Source organism: Engystomops pustulosus, chromosome 4 (assembly GCF_040894005.1).
Source record: "Engystomops pustulosus chromosome 4, aEngPut4.maternal, whole genome shotgun sequence".
In the NCBI taxonomy this organism is placed as follows: domain Eukaryota; kingdom Metazoa; phylum Chordata; class Amphibia; order Anura; family Leptodactylidae; genus Engystomops; species Engystomops pustulosus.
Genome location: NC_092414.1, coordinates 142,366,366 through 142,386,250, shown reverse-complemented (window position 1 = coordinate 142,386,250; position 19,885 = coordinate 142,366,366). Strand labels below are relative to the sequence as shown.

At 38.2% G+C, this 19,885-nt stretch overlaps 1 protein-coding gene across 2 annotated transcripts in view; it reads left to right on the top strand.

Annotated features, from left to right (window-relative positions):
* The first annotated feature begins 2,262 nt into the window (after positions 1 to 2,262).
* ISLR2 (immunoglobulin superfamily containing leucine rich repeat 2) overlaps positions 2,263 to 19,885 on the top strand; it is a 31,178-nt gene continuing 13,555 nt past the window's right edge. Inside the window, exons 1-2 of one of the 2 annotated variants that reach the window (XM_072147851.1) lie at positions 2,263 to 2,311; positions 12,167 to 12,248. In XM_072147851.1, coding sequence (XP_072003952.1) covers positions 2,309 to 2,311; positions 12,167 to 12,248 — 85 coding nt within the window. In that variant the 5' untranslated portion in view covers positions 2,263 to 2,308. Of the gene's footprint in view, positions 2,312 to 10,523; positions 10,543 to 12,166; positions 12,249 to 19,885 lie in introns of those variants that run through there. The other variant, XM_072147852.1, reaches the window with a different exon arrangement.

Here is a 19,885-nt window from a genome sequence, read left to right as displayed (position 1 = left end):
TAGTTGCTCTATAACAAGCATCCCAATGTAATCAGAAAGTCTTCTTTTTGCTCCATAATTATCTTCTACATTAAAGATATTGCAGTTTATATGTTTGCACAAATCTGTGATCTTTCGCTTGCTGTTTTTCAGTGAAGTGAAGTGTGATAAGAACAATTCAGATGTTCTCTCATTACCATTAATAATTTATGGTTAAAATGAAGTGAATCCAAGTTGCCCTAAATGTTGTTGCCTTTAGTGCTGGCTGAACAAAAGTATCTGCAGATCTTAAAGGTGTCATACTGTTGAATACTTTTATACTGAATATGAGATTTAAAAGGGTTATTCACTTTCTAGAATTAGAAAGCAAGGTCTGGTGCTTTTACATTTCTAGATACCGGATACAGAAAACCCTTTTACAAATGGACACTTGGTAATGGGGCCCAAATCTACTCTAACCAACCTACCAGAGGTCTAGCTATTGGTTCAAGGGGTAGCATAATACATCTGTCAACCTACTGTACATTACTAACATACAATGACCATATATTGGTATATACAGGTACTACACAGGCGCTGTAAAGACCATTTCAGTGATTACAGTAAAAATGTAGTTACTTACAGTTGTATTCTGATTCTGATTGAAATAGTTCACTTTAACTGTGTCTTCCATCCATCCCAGACTGCCATGGCAACTTCATCCATTTGTGACTAGTGTCTCTAAAGATCGCAACAAAATATTTTTCGGCTCTATGCTCTTCTTAATGTTTTAATTGAAAAATTTAAGTCTTAGGCCCCTTCCACACTAGCGAGTGTGATGCGATGAACTCGCATCACACTCGCAACGCAAGCTGCCGGGAACGCACGGCCCGAACGCTGCACCGCGGGAGTGAACTCAGCATGTCAGTTCACTCCCGCGGTGCAGTGTTCGGGCCGTGCGTTCCCGGCAGCTTGCGTTGCGAGTGTGATGCGAGTTCATCGCATCACACTCGCTAGTGTGGAAGGGGCCTAAGGGAGAACCTTTAAGAGGGTCCCAGACACATTTAACAAATATTTTAACAACAAAGAGAAAACAATATAGGGTAAAGGATGGTATTTGGATGGTTGGGATAGAGGATACAACAAGTGTGACCACTTGGGTCTGGTGTGAATTGTCTGTTTAGATGTACCCAGTCCAGTAAGTGCGCAAAGTCCAACCACAATTACTTTGCAGTCGGAAAACAAAATCATTGAGGAATTCCTATTACAGGTGCAAAATGGAAAGTTTGGGGGGGGGGGGCAGAGGAGAAAGGGAAGAGGGAGGGAACATAGGGAAGTACAACCAAACTAACTGAACTTCAGCCTAAACCCCATCAACCCCTTAGACTCACCCCTTAGACTCACCACTTTTAGGCGCAACCTATTGCAAAAGCCATTGTCCAGGGTAGGCTCAGGTGCAACAAAATTACAATCTTTCTATCCTTTGGTTGTTGGGTTGGTGGCAAGGACTCTATGATGTATAACAACTTTGAAAATTTCACCATTTTCAGTAAGTTGACCCTCCCAACAATGGAGAAAGTAAGGAGCTCACACTGCTTTAAATCACAGCTCTGTGCTATTTTTAAGCACCCGGCCCAACCTTTCCTCTGCACAATAATCCCCCAATTCTGTAGCTATAAAACATGTCCCTATGTGCTACCTTAATGCCCCTGGGTGTCACCTTTAAATCCTCTAATAAAGCTAATTCTGCATTTTATAAAGCCCTTTATATAAACACTTCCCCCTTTTATGATGCCCTGGGTTTGGTTTTCCATTTCCCATGACCTCCTTCTTATGCAAGCTATGCCACTTATTGTGGGATTTCCATGGTTATGTGACGAAAACCCTGGTAAAGTAGCCAAACAGCATCTGCATTTGGACTTTGTACACGGCAGTTTTGAAGCTGCATTTGGGCTGAAAGGTGTTTGGACCGAACAGTTTATATGTCTCCGATAGCACATATTTTCGATATGCAATAACTAGTTAATGGTCCCACAGAAATGGATGGGAGTAGCTTACTTATATCTTAAGGTGTGTTCACATCAGCACCTACATCTATCACTTTTCGAAGTTTTCATTCTATAGAGAATTATGAATTAAATCATGGGTTAAAAAGTGTATTGTTTCTTACTGAAAACAAGTCAAGTATACATGTATTTTCCATATAAACACTTTCAGGCTGGACAGAATCCAAGTGATGACATGAGAAGAATATCAGGAACTGTTGTCTTTGCTGCCGGAAGCTGAGATCATTCTTCTATATAATCACTTTTTCACATTATAATTTCAGACTTTGAGTTTACAAGGATTAATGGTAAGTCCTTCCTGGAATTCAGTTTATTGCTTTCATTGCTGTTTAATTTCATTGACTGGTAGTTTGCAGTGAATTGTATAAAAAGAGGCCAGATTTGTCTCATATATAGTATAGTTATTAGTCTTTCTCATATTTCCCTCTGTTATGACTGTGCTTTCATGTATAACATGAGACACCAGTTCATCACACTCTCTGCTCTCTATTTTCCTGACTCGCGTCTCTTCCAATCTTTATGAGGTCTCTGTATATTGCTCTTTATATTTATCTCTCCCTGGAGCTGTTAACATAACATTGGTACGATCATAAAACAGATTGTTACAGGCACGGCCCCACATAAAGATCATGTACTGTGAAGACTCAGATGTGGAGAAGCTGCTTGCCACTTATCATCTAAATGGTTACACACATCGTATACCCTTTATATTAATGTCCTATACATAAAATAGACTTCCAGTTTCCGTTTTTCCCTATTATGCAGCATGATCTATTCCTGCTGGCGAATATTCGCTGTAACATATTTGGTGCCTGGCTAAGCTCTTTCACAAGCTATTGATTTAATTAGATTTGTTTCTGAAACGCACATCAGATTGTTGAGGAATGACAGATTAAAGTTTATAAATGGATTAAATTACCATTAAAGGGATTTTCAAAATTATAATAAATCCAAATAAATACCCTGCTAATAACACACACATATCTATGCATCTAGGCAGCGCTATGGACTATAAATTATAGTTTTGTTAACAGTTTAGTTATGCTTTACAGACTGAATTTTCTGGCGCACAGGTTATTTCTGGTGCAGACCCCCCCCTTATACCGAGGACATGCCCCTTTGTTGTAGGAGTCGGAAAACAGCCTAAAATTGATCTAAAATCTTCACTAAACATGGTGCACAGTATTTCATGTGCAAATAACTCTAGTTTTCTGGCCTAGACAGATTGATAAATCTCCTCCAATGCGTCTGTATCAAACCAGCCATGTTTTTACTAATCCTGGACAAAGTTTTCAAAACTGCCTATGCGATTTAGTTTTCATTAAATTATACTACCATTTACAATTACCTCCGTGTGGTTATTTAGATATATTCACCATGTTGTGCAGACCCTGTGTGTAGGAGACACAACCCCTTCCTCTCTTTCATTAAATCATGGACATTTGGAAAATGAAGCATTATTTTACTGTCCATAAATTTATAGACAGTTTATATAATTTCTAGTTTTGTCCATGTTTTATTTCCTTAGAAGAACACATCTATACTGCTTCTCTTCTGAACCCATTTTAACAAATGTAGCCTACTCAAATAAAGGTTAGTAAAAGTCATGCTCCTCTACACTAGCCATACAGATATCCCATCCATCACCTATGTTAGGTGCAACATTTCCCCTAATTAATACAGGAGAGGTCTGATCTTGGAAATCCTATTTGAGAAGGGAAGCATTGTATAGTAACAAAGAGATTTTCCAGCTCTACATCTACATTTGATTGATGAGGACCTCCTAGACTAGGGCATGTGTCTTTGTCCAAGCTCTGACAAGTGCTATTAGCAGTGACTTTGCTATAATAATAAAGTAGTAGGGCAGGTATAGGATGTGGTAAGGGTCCCCAACTGTTCATTCATAAACAATTAGTGGAATTGTTCCTGTTCTAAGGAAAAATAAGAATGTGTTAATAATTCTCTATGAGGCTGGAGGAGTGTGTACAGTTGTAAATGTGTGTTGTGTATGGTTGTGTACAGATTTCTATGGCTGTAAATGCTTTCGATGTGTTCTTATAAACATTCCAAACATACATTTCTGACCTTCAGGATTTTCTGTATTGTTTCTTTTTTTCCCCTTAAACCCTTTTCAGTTTTTGCATTTCCATTTTCTACGTCCTTCCTCCGAAAAATCAGAACACGTTTTATTTTTCTGTTTATAAAGATGTATGAGGGCTTGATTTCTGCATAAAAATTGGGACTAGTAGCACCATTTTATGCAATTGATAAAGAAGCTGGAAATAAATTCATGTGAAATTAAGGAAAAACGCATCAACCACTTTCTCACGGGTGCATTTTCTCCACAGCTTTCACCATGAGTTCTATTTGACACGTCCCCTTTATTCTTTGGGGCATAATGATTTCCGTCAATATGGCTGTGCCATTGCGCTGCTTTTAAATGGTTAATACCTGTGATGTTACTGTCCTCTCTATACATCCTTAACTATGTAATGGCGTAATAGTTCGTCATGTGTTAAAGGGAATGTAGCCTATTTTTTATGTGATTTATTAAAACCAGAAATATGCATCACTTTTCTCTAATCTGCTTTTATTTTCTCGTTGTAGATTTTATTTCTACTACCTTTTAGTCATAATTATTGGGACTTCCATCTTGTCTGAGTTCTAGTAACAGCATTTCATTACATTTTTACAGGAGCCTCCTGGACATAGGCAGGGATGGACTGAAGTAGAATTTTTGAGTTCTGTAAAGAATGTTTTTAGGCAGACAGGAGATGTAAATAAGTTATGAAATCAACTAATATATATATATATATATATATATATATATATATATATATATATATATTAAAGTATTAGGGGCAATGAAGTTGTTATGTTCAGTGAAGCATTCTTTATATATTTAAATTGGCCTTCATGTAACAATTCAAAAACCTTGGTATTAAAAAAAGAATCAGAGTAAGTTCACAGTAAGGGAAAGATTTCATAAACAGTGTTAAACTAATCTAATTGTTTATAATAAAACATTATAAACATTATAAAAGTTGATAATTTTCATGTACACTGAAATAGTTTACCAAAAAAAAGAAAACAAAATGCCCAACACAGCTGAATTGATTGAACAGTAAAAGTTTTAGAACGTCGGAATGTTTCAATATAAAATTAGACAAGAAAATCTACCATCAAAACCCAGCATGATAAACCATAAATCATAGATCCATGCATGTGACTGTGGTAATATTCTTATATTTACTATCTATAGCCTCTTCCTTCTAAAATAAACTTTTGAAATTATGCGAATAAGTCTGAGGGGTGTCTACAGAACCTCTAAGTGATATATTTTCATTTATTGTTACAATGAGAAGGACATGTCTCCCCCTCCATCTGGCTGGAACACTGTAACTACCGTATTTTTTGGCCTATAAGGCGCACCAAAAACCCTTTAATTTTCTCATAAATCAAAGGTGCGCCTTATATATGAACTTATACAGAAATGTACTACAGACAAGATGTACTGTACATTTACCAGTGTTTAATAGCTCCATCCCCAGAAATTTCCTGCACCTTCCCACACAGTATACAGGGTCCCTAGCTCCTGAAGTGCCCTGGCACCACAACTAACATTGTGCCCATCCTGCCCTCCCCTAGCACGAAGAGACCGGAGCTGCCATAGTGCCGACCACGAGGCAATCATCATCATCAGTAAACAATCCCCCATACCTGACAGCCCTGTAACAGGAGAAAGAGAAGGAGCCACAGGGAACCCCACAGGAATAACACCCTGCCTGAGGAGGGAAGGAGAAGGGGCAGAGGGAGACTGCTTAACCCCTGCTGCATCACCCTGCATTAACCCCCAGCAGCCCATACCTCTGAGATCGGAGCTCTCTGACACGCTGAAGACAAGTTTCCCGGGAAGTGTAGCTGGCTAGAACTGTGCACAAGTCTGGTCATTTTTAGGTACTGCATTTGATCCTGCGCCTTATACTCCAGTGCACCTTATATATGAACCTAGATGTCTTAGCAAACATTTATTAGAGGTGCGCCTTATACTCCAGTGCGCCTTATAGGCCGAAAAATATGGTAATTTTATTTTTAGTAGGATAACAAATATAAGAAGATTGCCACAGTCATAGTGTCTGAATCTATAAGTAAGTGTCCCTGGTTTATCATGATGAATTTTCATGGTAGATTTTGTGAGAGATATCAATTTTTTTTTTAAGAGACTGTATATACTTTGCATAATTGTAATTGTGTTGACCCATAGATCGCTTCCAGGTGAAAAGTGTAAAAATCAAAAGGAAAAGTTAAAGGAGCAATATTAATAACATTAATAATGTATTAACCCCTTAGCAGTTCTCGCTAAGCACAGTACTAGTACATTGCTGAGCTGATGCCGGTTCAGCTCTGCACCGGAGCTGAGCCGGCATCAGGAGTTGCGAGATGTCAGAAGTAATCTACCCCTGACATCCCAGAGTAACACCCGTGATCGGAGGGGGCTCTGAACGAGGGTGTTTAAACCCGCATGACCGCGGCATTTAAACTCCCTTCTGGGGGTGTCTGACCCATGATCGCCTCCCTCCCCTCGCACCAATTGTTCCTATGGTAGCCCCTGCCTGTAAGATGGCATCTATGATGGCATCTTAAAGGCACAGTGTTAGCCTATGTATGTGCATAGGCTGACACAGCTAATACCCTGCAATACATCAGTATCGCAGAATATTATCATGAACAAGCAATCAGATGATGTCCCATGGTGGAAGAAATAAAAAGTTAAAAATAAGTTATTCATTAATAAATATATTAATACATCAATAAAAATTCCCAGAAGCCCCATAACATATAAAGAGACATATAATGCACAAAAAAGTCTAAATCATAGATTTTTTCCCATATTATGGTTTTATTTGGAAAATTTAGTAAAATATAAGAAAAAATATTCAAGTATGGTATCCCTGTAATCGTATTGACCCATAGAATAAAGATAACATGATTATTGAGCTATACGGTGAACACCAAAAAAAATGCTTTTCTACTCCTACATTCAAAAAAAAGTTCATAAATTTTCAACAATAGGCGTTACTAAACCCAAAATGTTAACCCTGGAAAAAGCATCTCATCCCGCAAAAAAATGGGTTGTTTATACAGGGAGTTATACAGGGAGTACAGACATTTCAAAAATTATGAAAAAGTAAAGCAGACATATGGGAAATGTTTATTCAGCAATGTATTTAGGTTGTAAATCTATCTGCCTGAAAATGTGATGATTTCGAATTTTGAAAATGGCAAATTTTTCAAAAAATTCATCATTTTTTCTTTTTCGTTTTTTGTAAATAAAAGCAACACTTACCAGCCAAAATTTACCACTAAAATGAAGTACAACATGTGAGGAAAAAACAATCTCATAATCGCTTTGATAAGTAACAGTGTCCAAAAGTTATAACCATGTAAAGCAACGCAAGTCAGAATACAAAAATTGGGACGGAGCCTTAAGCTACAAAATGGCTACGTCCTCAAGGGGTTAAATTATATTTATGTAAATTGTTATTACAGGTAATACATTTTAGGCTCCATTAATATTCATGCACACAGGACTTTTTTGTTTGTCAAAATTATAAACATTCAAACAGAAACCCTACAGACGATATTATACCCAATAGGACCTTTCAGCCTTATTTGTGCTCTCCATTGTAACACACTATGGGATGCTGCACAGTTTTTTTCCTTAGCATGTGATTTCCTGTAGAATTGTATTCTCATCCATTTTCTTTTACATCCATATGTCAATCGTTCATCAGTAAAACCCTAAGGGGGCAAATTTACACTGGATGCAGTTGTGATGCGGCTGGCCACATGAAGTAAAGCCCATGAAACAAAGTTTTCAAATTATACAATAAAGATTATTTTTAACCCCCTTACTTTAGAATTTTGCTCAGATTTATTGCTGTTTTAGCTCCTATCACTCAGTGGGGGTCCATGGTGGTCAGTGTAAGATTCCAGAGGATTCTCTGGGGATTCTCTAAGCAGATACATTATGATCCCTGTTTGCTATCAATGTGCTTAAATTATAAGAGTACAGGTTTATAAACAATTTTATTTAGCTTCAAAACATTCACTATTATCCAAAACATAGAAAAAGATGGATGAGACAGATCAGAGATGATGAGATCCATGAGATGGATATAACACACAATGACACTCTGCTAACTCACCTATAACACACATTGTCGCCTCCTTTCCTTGCTTTAAAGATCGTATCTTATCTGTAGCTTGTAGAGTAAGTCTGTGCATGCTGCTTGCAGGCAGGAAGTGTCTGTGTGTATCTGTGTGTGTGAGCTCGTCTTGTAATGGAGGGGGAGGGGCAAAGTTCACACTTCATCGAGCGGACAGAAGAAGCTATTCATGAGAAGAATCTGTTCTGCCTGACCTAAAAAATCTAAAGATTTGCGGTCGGATCCCGGGGGAACTAAAACTGCACTAAATTATCCTGAGTATATTTAAGAATCTTGTCTTCGTGGTAATACTGCTTTAAGGCTCTGTGCCCATATTTTATCACAAAATGATTTAGTTACAGTGTTATATTTACAGTACATGAAACTGTAACTAAATAGCAATTTTGTTATAAACTATCACCACAGTGACTGAATTAATGCTGCCGCACTATCTATTTGCACCATGATGGTTTACATTAAATAGAAGACAAAACAATTGGTTTCTCAACATTATCAGTAAATAAAAACTTACTAAATACAAATGTCATTTGCCCACATTTATCAAAAACAGCCCTTCACTGGGTGCAGTTTGCTCGTGAAGTTTGCAGGGTTCACCAGAATCAGGGATTATGGCGCCCGTTCACCATGAATCTGGCACCCCCTGCAGTGCTCCAACTCTTTTTTTGGTACACCTTTAACATGGGGCGTACAATTCTGACTCTGCATGATAAATTTGGCACACAGTCCGACTGTGCACCACAACGCCACCTTATGTGCAGAAATTGGTGGCGAGTCAGGTATAATGCAGCCGCGACACAAATGAGTCCTGTGCAACGCATATATGGTGCAGAGACTTCTTAAATACATGTGCAAGCTGTTTGCACTAGAAAGAACAGGCAAAGTCCAACAGAGAATTGGCGCTGGGGCTTTAGTAAATGTGGGAAATTGTCTTTTTTTGCAGACCCATAGACTTCACGTTGTCCATGAGCGCCACGCTTTCAAAAGGATAGGCGCTAATTTTTCTCCACAGACCAGGGATCAGGTAAAAAAACAGGCTCAGCACTTGAAGGGTTAAGACCAGAGTGGTGAAGCACTCCAAAACTTTACTTGCTCATTATAAGTCGGTAGGATCTAATACACAGTGAATCTCCTGGCATCATGCATCATGGCATCTATAAAATCAAAGCCACCAGGCTAGTGTGAACAAAGTCTGACACATTGATGTGGTTGTTATCATTCCTTTTTACACACCCTTCACTGGCTGTTTTCACATCCGCAGACTCTTATACAGCCTCTGGATATCTCCATCTTTTCACCATCCTACCTGTGTGTCTGTTACTCTCATCACCTCTTTCATGCTAGTGCTACCACTCTCCACTCTACTCCACAGTAGATTATTCAGGTGTAAAAAAGAAGGAATTACATATCACATTGTTGAGTCTCAGATCCCCAGAGCTGAGAGGCGCAGACACTTTACAGATCTGCTTATTTTCTGCATGAGAGACTAGATATCAGACACACACACACACAGTGAGCACATCAGGAGAACATGTTCATGCACTCTGGGTGTGCCCTGCATACAACCAATAGATGGCAGAAAGAAGCAGCATCTGGCATTAGTGAGAATACCTGTTCTACAACACTCCACAGACCTAGGCACATCAAGTGATGAAAAGACCACACAACCTAAAAATCACCTGTACAAATCACCTGCCACAATCTCTAGGTAACTACAGTTCCATTCAGAAAACCAAAAAGAGATGGTATAGAAACAATTATGTAAAAACTTTACTGGACCTATTTAATTTCACAGTTTGATAAATATATATAAAGTAATTAAACATCATAAAAATCATAAAGATCAGCATGGGTGTCCCATATTGCCACAATTTCTATCCATGACCTTAAAGGAACAAGGCAACCAAAAGTAAAATACTGTTTTCTGGCTAATGCTGGGTCTCTGTGTGTGGTACCTGAGAATATCCCTAGGGTTCACACTACAAAAGAGAGAACCCATTCATCATGCATGGTATAAGTATGAATGGCTGTTGGTTTGTGCTTGGAACTAGCAATGGACACAAACATTTGGCCAATGGTTTAACTCCTTCTCATATACACATTTTAATAGAGATTGCATATTATTTCAAAAAGGAGTGGAAAAGGCGTGTGGTAGACACCTCTGACAGTGGCTTATCTCCAAGTAGAACCAAAAGTTTCTGTATGAACCTCTGTTCTTCATCTGCTTCATTTTCTTTATAGGATTTGGAGACCCATAAAGACAGAAGAAATTAGATCAAGATATTTTTAAAGTGGGTATAAGGGTCCTAATATACATTCTAGATATTCATCCATGGGTGGTGCACATCATGTTCATAGGTTTATTCCCACTGTACTTTTGCTTGGCAAAGTAATATTAAGTGACAATGAGTACTTAACCTGTAGCTCTACAGCTCCTGTAAAGGTAACTTCAGATGTTTCTCAGTTGTGTCCTTTTTTTAAACATCTATGTTATATAGCATATATTACACCTAATTGGAACTGACCAGTCTGCAATGCACAACTATATTTCACAAACTGTGTATTTCAGCTTGTATTTCACATACTGTAAATCAATACCTGTATTTCACAAACTGTATATCATAAACTGTACAGTACAGTATATGCATATACTTGTATATAATAACCTGCAGAGCACAACCTGTATCTAGCAAAGTGTACAGCAAGGGCTGTATATCATAATCTGCAAAGCCCAAGATGTATATAAGACACTGCACAGCTCAGCCTTGATAAAGTATCCAACAATGCACAGCCTGCATGGAAGAGACTTTAGGACAAAGCCGGTTAAAGAAAGATCCTTACATGACACTTGATGAAAATAATGTTCTGCCAACTTGATGATGATAGCACAATTAGCCTTGCTCAATTATTCCATAAAATAACGTACAAGAGATAATGCAATATGTCCTCCTTTATTAGTCTCTGTCCCCAAGTCTGCTTGTATCCATTCTGTCTGACAATATAACATATCAGTTTTCTCATTGTGTCCGGGGCAAAATCAAAGCACCAAACGCATGAACACCGAACTGGTGTGTGTAGTAACTTGTTAATACATACATACATATAACAAATCTGGTGCTAAAGGTGGTTTGTCTAGCACATATATATATATATATATATATGAAATGTGTGGCTATATTTATATATGTTTATATATTATATAGCATGAATAAACATGTCTTTGGTGCATACAGTGTTGTACGCAGATGGAAGAAAGCACATGCAGAAGACAGGCAGGCAGGCATGGAGGGCTACCAGTGTGTGCTGCCTATGTATATTCATACCCACACCCTTATTACACTGCTGCCTATTTTTCCTTGTCTCTGGAGTATTCTAGGCTGTCGAGAAATTAAAATCTGGTAACAAAATCAATTATTTATATCTCTTCCTGGAAGGAATGATGAATAAGGTGGAAAAAAAATTATGTAGATTTAACCCATTCGCCACCAGGGTCTTCCAGACATGTGAAATAAGAACTATCTAGGTGTGTGTCTAGCATGAATGACTAATCTGGTGGCTAGCAGCTATTTACATTCAATTACCCTGAGAGGGATGTAAAACTGGAATAAGGGGAGAGATGTAGGTGCAGAACACAACTGCAGAGGGAGGGGTCCGGGACATGTATGGGGTGGAGGGACATTCTCTGGTGTCATTAATGTTTCATTTTATTTGCTGAGGGGGGTTCCTGCAGCTGTAGCCCACTCACAATCTACAGTAGTTGGGGTGGGGTGTGGGAGTGGACTAACCAGTGCACAGTTTACTGATGGGAAGCTGAGAACACCCACAAAACCCTAGTTATTTCCTTCATGCCCTAACACCTGCTGCCAATGTAACCCCTTACCCAGCCTATAATTATTGATACCCCTTTTCTGCCAGGTTGTAAACTTTGGATACCTGTTACTGAGCCCTACTGGAGATACTGGAGCCCTGACACTCACCCTGGAGGCGCACACAGGAGGTAAGTCTATGCTCTCTAGGAATTTATAGAGCTGGTGAATGCAGATTGGGACTGTATATCTGTATATAGAGACCAGATAGAAGGGACATAGCTTAGTGATTGATAGGAGCTAGATGTTCAATATATGTACATGTTCATACATCACAGAACATAGACAGCCTCTCCCAGCAATGCAGACTGAGGCTTTGCCAGCGATCTGTGTGTGATAGTGATCTGTGGAGGGATTACATTGGTACAATCGGGGCAGGCAGCTGCAGGATCTGATTCTTATCTTATCCTCTGAGGAGATTTTACTCCCAACAAAAGCAACACGTTGAGGCTGCAACAATGTATTCCTTCAAGTGGCCGAGAATTAATCAGCCAGAATTTACTGCAGCACCGAGGACAGCTCCTGATGAAGTCAATGAGCCTCCACTGCTTTATGCCTCCCATAGGAGAGGACCCTGAGTGTGCTTTATGGCTGACCACATTCACTTACACATCGTATCTATTCCTGTATGTGGCTATGTCTACATATCCAGTGCATACAGTAGCCATGTACAATGTATATTGCATATTGTATGTTATCTACATACTGTACATATGTGCCCATGTGTATGCATGTATTTGACTGTATTCATGAAGAGGACCCCAAATGTGTTTTACGGCTGGCTTCATTCACTTACACATCGTATCTATTCCTGTACATGACAATGTCTACATATCCATTGTATAAAGTAGCCATTTATAATATTGAATTCTGTATAAATGTTCCCATGTGTATTTATGACTCTCTGATGGGTAGCTACATTCATAGTGTCTATTCATAAGTGTATATAATATATATGTATAATATAAGTTATTTATATATTTATCAATATTTCTATATCTGAATATGTCTACATATCCATTGTTTAAAATGTATAATTTTGCACACTGTACACACCATATATACATGCCTATGTACATATATGTATATGTGCCCATGTGCATATATGTATATGAGTGTATTAATATTTACATACTGTATGCAAACTATGCACACACTTTACATGTGCCCATGTGTATGTATGTATATAAATGTATTAATGCATGCAATTTGTGTGTCTTTGTATGCAGGGATGTATATATGTGTATATGTCTCTATCTATCGATATATATATATATATATATATATATATATACATGTGTGTGACCATATCATCAATTAGCAAAGTCATATATTTGCCCCTACATGCATATGGACATCGCATGTATATGTATGAGGATGAGGAGGATCCATGCATGCACGTGCCTATCTATCTGGCTATAAATCTGTGTCACAGTATTCATCTAACCTTTTATACAAATATCTCCTCGATTATCCCTCTGTAGTTTCTGTGCCCCCCTCCTTCCATCACTCTCCCTCTCCCCCTCTGCTCCTCTGTTCTCTCTCTGTATGTTTAATGCATGTATAATTCCCTTGCATATCTGCATTAGTTTCTTTCTCCCCTCTCAGCATGAGACCACTGGGCCATTCAGAGAAGGACTGGCTGGATCTGTGCCCCCCCAATCTGCTCTCTTTGTGGCTGCAGCATTTAAGGTTAATTTAGCAAATGACTGGGACAGGACACAGAGAGCATGAATGGTGCGATGTAGAGCTGGGGAGCAGAGTTAAGAAGAAAAACAAGGATTAAGGGAACAGCACATTTTCTTGCTAGCCTCAGGCAATGTGTCAACTTTTAAAGGGTTTGCTTTTTTATGGAGATGTGGGCACCAGTGTGTTTTCTCTGGGGAAAGAGGAAAAGTCATTATTGAAGTGACATTTACTAGGGCAGGTTACATGAAAAGAGGAATGTGAAAATTAAATCAACAGGAGGAGAAAGAGGAGGAATGATGGGCGTACAACTAATGGATTGTGGATTAAAATAGGGCAAAGGGACATTCATTTTGATAAAGATGAATTTAAAGGGAATAGGTAAACTGGATATCAACCCCATGATATAAGCTGTCACAATGGTGTCAGCACCGCATAAGGAGCGCCTTCGGACAAGATGGGGTGTAAAATGAAATTAGGAAATTGTAAAGACTGAAGGAATGAAGCATAAACACATGATGATGATGATGATGGGTGGTGGTGGTGGAGATGTCTGTGATGGGAGTGTTTTTCATTTTAAGATGGTAGCCAGTCAAGTGGAATCTTCAAGTCTTATTCAGGAGCATGTGCCAAGGTCACAGAGGACAATGCAAGAGCCCACACTGAGCACTCATAGAAAACATATGGGCACATATGGAAGCTATCATCATGTCCAGGACTACAAAAGAGTCATATGCAGCAAGATGCATGAATGCTGCATGGAATAGATAACACACAAGTAAGATAAACGGACACAGATAAATACCCACATAGATTCCTGCATACCCCATTTTATGTATATACTGAATAAATATAGGTGTGAACATGGATGCAGCATGCATATATACAGCGGATGTCTAAAACAGAGAATAGACGAATCAGTAGACAGATAGATTACACTATACCGACTAGATATAGATTTATAGTAAAATGCAGGTTACTTAAAGTAATAAATAAATAGTGAAAAATCGACCATCTTTCACAACCGCTAAAATAGGTACTATATTCCTATATGAATAAGGCATACAACAAAACCTCCATTATTTTATCTAAAGAATATATATATATTTATATATAATCTAAATATTTATAATATATATATATATATATATATATATATATACATATATAATCTGTCTAGTGTGTATATATATATATATATATATATATATATGTATATATATATATATATATATATATATATATATATATATATATACAGTATATACCATAACATCAAACACCTCTTGTGAGGGTGTACCCATATTTTTTATCCACAAACATGCATTATTTATTTAGATATAAATTTATTCCGATCTACTATGAGATATAACACACCAATATATAGCTGAGGAGACTGTAAAGAAACTATATTGCTATTAGTTTATTTTCCTCTGTTTCTGTTAGATTCATTTTCGTCACGTATTCCTTTCTGTATACAGACATTACTACATTTTGAATAAATATATAACATTGTAACCAGGCAAGAAACATATATGGAAATGGTAGAAATTAATAGATAGATCTTTTTCCCGGAAAATTGGTTATCATGGTATTTAAGAACAAAATAAAAAAGAAATTAGTTATAACTTACCGACCAGGTAAAATAAAGCAACGGGAGAATTATTGTTACATTTCAATAATACAAAATAAGAAGAAAGAAAGGATGAAATAAAGATAGACAGATTGACTCAAAGATACCATAATAGATAATATTATCTCGATTTGTAGGTTCTAACATAACCTATAATTTAGATAAACCTCATTGAATTAAGAGGCAATATTACATATATATTATTTGATATTTTTGAACTAATTATTTTTTATCATAAAAACACTTACCTACCTTGCTAGTAGCTTATTTTTACGAATTTTATGTCTTTACTACATGAAAAAAGGCTACAGCAGGTAAATATCATGGATAGCGACTACTCAGGTTACTATTATGATTTTATTGTATTAATCATCGCTAGCACTGGCTTTAAATCTGTAACCCTATACAAGTTCTGATGAATTAGGTTTTATCGCAGAACATTGTGCTGTGATGTGGATGAAGCATTCAGAGATGGTGTCTAAGGTGAGATGCTCTGCAGGGTGCTCTGCATGTCCTTCCATTAGCTGCACAGTGATTACACGGCTGATAAGCTGCAGTCATCCTGGACAAGATAATAGAGACACTTCTCTCAGTGACAATGTGCCCTGCTCCCTGTAGCATGGAGGGATTAGCAGTGGATGCAGGCAGGGAGGGGGAGGCTGCCATTGTTCTCCTGAATGTACACATTCCACAGGCACCTGTTGTCCTGACATGTCTTCTCCAAGGCTGGAGAACTCTGGAGTGCATGCCTATTGCTTGTTCAATGTCATTGACCATGTTATGTTGTAACAAGCATTAGTTCTGAGGGTACAATGGTTCTGACACATGTAGTAAGAGGATCTGCATAGAAACTGTGACGATTACTAAAATAACAGTTTTCCTGTAACATGTTATTGTTCATGTGTCTGTTGACAGAAGGGGTCCATGTTACATTAATAAATAGAGATGATGAGTTAATATATTTGTCTACTAAGTTTTTTAATTGAATATAATTTATTGTGATTTCATCCAATTGTTAAGCCTTGACATTCTGTCTATTTTGACTTATGGCACACAGGACATCGATGCAATATAGTAACTGCTGTTTTACAGAAGCCACATATCTTGTACTCTTCTGTGGAATATGCAGCAGATTTACATCTACATTTAAGTACAGATTAGGAATAGACTGTCCACACCTATGTGCAGTTATATTTAGGCTATAGGCACATTTAGCATAATGGCCATCTAATTTACCACTGTGGTAATTACACAAACCACTACACAGGCATCAGAAACCAGATGAAATGTACTGGTTTCTGATGACTTTTATCACAACTATTAAATAATATGCAGCAGATAATAACAAATATGCAGTGGGATTTTCATGAATCCTGTAAACTACATTACTACTGTATTCTACTGCTGGTAGTTAGTGCCTAAATAGACTTTGTAGCCATTCCCCCATCACTGTAACCCTCCGCCCCAGTATACACAAGTTACTTTATTCAGTTATTGCTTTCCATCAGTTAGGTCATGTGACCTCATTGTGTCCTGCTGTGACTTACATGGATTTGTCCTTGATGATGTAATTGTTTGGGCTGTACCATGGGGGTGGGAGGGATTAGTCCTATTACAGCTACTGATGGATAATACATGACTTGAGATGACAGTAAAGCATCCTGGATGTACACTTACAGACTCCTAAATGTTCGAGGAACATATAGTGAATAGGATTATCACCCTGTTATAGACAGAGATGGTAGAGTCTGTAGCTGGCCATGTGATGGTTTTCTGATGCATCATGGGTAATAGATGCAGAGAGGTAGAGAAGTCATAATGGTGTCTGATAAGAGCAGATGGTGAAGTCAATGGGGCACATTTACTAAGGGTCATGCGCTGCACTTTTGTCGGACTGTGCACGCTCTTTATCGCTAAAACGGCTTGCACAGGTATTTAATTAGTGTCTGCGGCGGGATTGTTTTGCACACGACCCTTTTGTGGCCCAGCTGCGCTGGCTTCGATGTGACACAAATTAGGGAGCGCGCCGGCTGATTTGTACTGAGCACCGTATTTAAGTTTCGAATTGCGTTGCACGTCCTATGTTAAAGGTGCACCACAGAAAAAATGGTGAACTTTGTCGGACCAGTGCAGGGAAGCGCCAGATTCATGATTTCTGGCGGACAATCTTAGTGAATCATCACACGCGGCATTATAGACGGACAATTCACTTTTAGTTAACTCGAGTGACCTTGTAAGTAAATGTGCCCCAATGTCTCTTCCGTTCTACCGTTCTTTACTTCTTAGGCTGGATTCACGGCCGTAGCTCAGGCCTGCACGCTCGCCCTCTCAATAGAAGACAGTGCCACGAGGTTGTTCTTATGGCCCAAGATAGAGTCTGCTCTATCTTTTTTTTGCGGCAATGGCACAGCACGGTGAGCACAGGTTGTACCTTGGCCTGGCCCCATAGGCGCCTATGTGGACATATATCAAGCCGCAATATACTCCCTCCACAAAGGTCATCTGAATGCGGCCTCATTTGTACTTTGTAATCATGTAAGCGGTGCCGGGTTGGAACGAAGTGTTTTTCTGCTTTAAGATGTTTTTCTCTCAGCCTCTGACATAACTAGGTGAAACTAGACAATGGAAGTTCAAAACTGGTGGAGGAAATGACCTAATGTACCTGCAGATATTTTTTCCTTCCATCTTACAATGAATAGTAAAAATGGTACATGACTGATATTATTCACCATTATGGATGTTATTATAAGTTCACTGTAGCATGTGCTTTAGGCACTATAGGGGTCATTTATATAAGGCTTTTCTCTTTCTTTCACGTATATTTGCAACTTATTTTCCGCATTCGCACATTTGTGCCAAAATTTGTGACTTTTTTATGTGCCTAGCAAAGTTAGACACACAATAATTCTCAGTGTTGAACCTGATTTATCCTTAAAATCCAGATGGCATTATATAAAAAAGTCACAATTTGGGCCACAAATTGCGGTAAAATGGCACACTTTTGGCACAAATAAACACCAGTCCCAAGCAGGAGTAAGCAGAAGTTTAGAAGGCAGTTGCAGAAGAACAACAGACACACAACGCTTAATATATCACCTTCTATAGCTAAGTTTACAATACTGTTCAAACCTCCTCTTCCTACGTCCGTTCACAAAACTAAAGAACGGAGGTTTAACGGAGGTATAACGTTTCAATTAAAAATTCCATTGTTATGAATGTGAATTTTATGTCATCCGGTATGTTCAGTTTGGACAGAAAAAATTACGGTGACTGCAATACTTTTCCTCTGTTTGAAAAAAAAAAAAAAGGCATGGATAACGGATCCCTGCCTAATGAAACATAATGGATGACATGTCAATGGGATTTTAAACTGATACCTTAAACCTCAGTTCTTTACCTTTTTTTTAAAGGAGGTATGGAGATTTTAACGGCAGTCTGAACTTAACCTAACATAAATGAACCAAGTCCAGAACACAGAAAAAGCAAAATAAGACAGGTACAAATGTCCTGACTAAAGATAAATGACCCCCTATGGCTGCTATAAATGCACTACAACTGGTCCAATAATAGAATGCATAATCTACTATTGTACTGACACATGGGCCACATTTATCAAAACAGTGCCGTCTGTGCAGAGGGTGGAAGATTGTTCAAAATTGGCGCACAATACACCCTGCACTGCTTGGGAAGTTTGTACCATTATTTTTTGGTGCACTTTGTTCATACTGCAGAATTGTGCCGCACGTCAGGAATAAATGTGTCGCAAACTCAGACTACGCACAAACACGTTCCTTTAGGTGAACATTTTTTCTGTCTTGTCAGACACAGTACAGGCGTGTTATAATTACACGTACAAGAAGTTTGCACGTTCTTTTCGGTGCAAAGTCAGACAGAAATCTGGTGCAAACCTTTTAATAAATGTGGGCCTGTGACTGGTATTATACAGTCAGTATGACAAATACAGTTACTGCATGTGGTCTCTGTGGGTCCTTACAGATTGTTATATATTATGGTATACTGAGATTGGTTTATTTTGTGTTGACAATATGTGACACCATTATTTGGAAATTATGGGGCACATTTACAAAGAGTAGTGTAAACTGCACTAAATGCAATTTTCCTGTGTATAATGCAGGGTGCGCCAGATTCATGATTTTGGAGCACGTTTTTCATTAATCTGGCGCTCCCTGCACAGCCTCGACAGAGTGCACCAACTTTTAGCACTTTTTAGCAGGCTTTTTCACAAATTATTTGCTCCTCACCTTCAAAAACCTATAACTTTTTCATTTTTCGGTGTATAGAACTGTGTGAGGGCTTCTGTGTAACAAATTTTACTTCTCAGCGAAGTGATTTGTTATTCCTTGCCATGTACAGGGAAGCTGGAAGAACATTTTAAATGTGGTGAAATTGGTGAAAAACCCAATTTGCATCACTTTCTTGTGCGCTCCA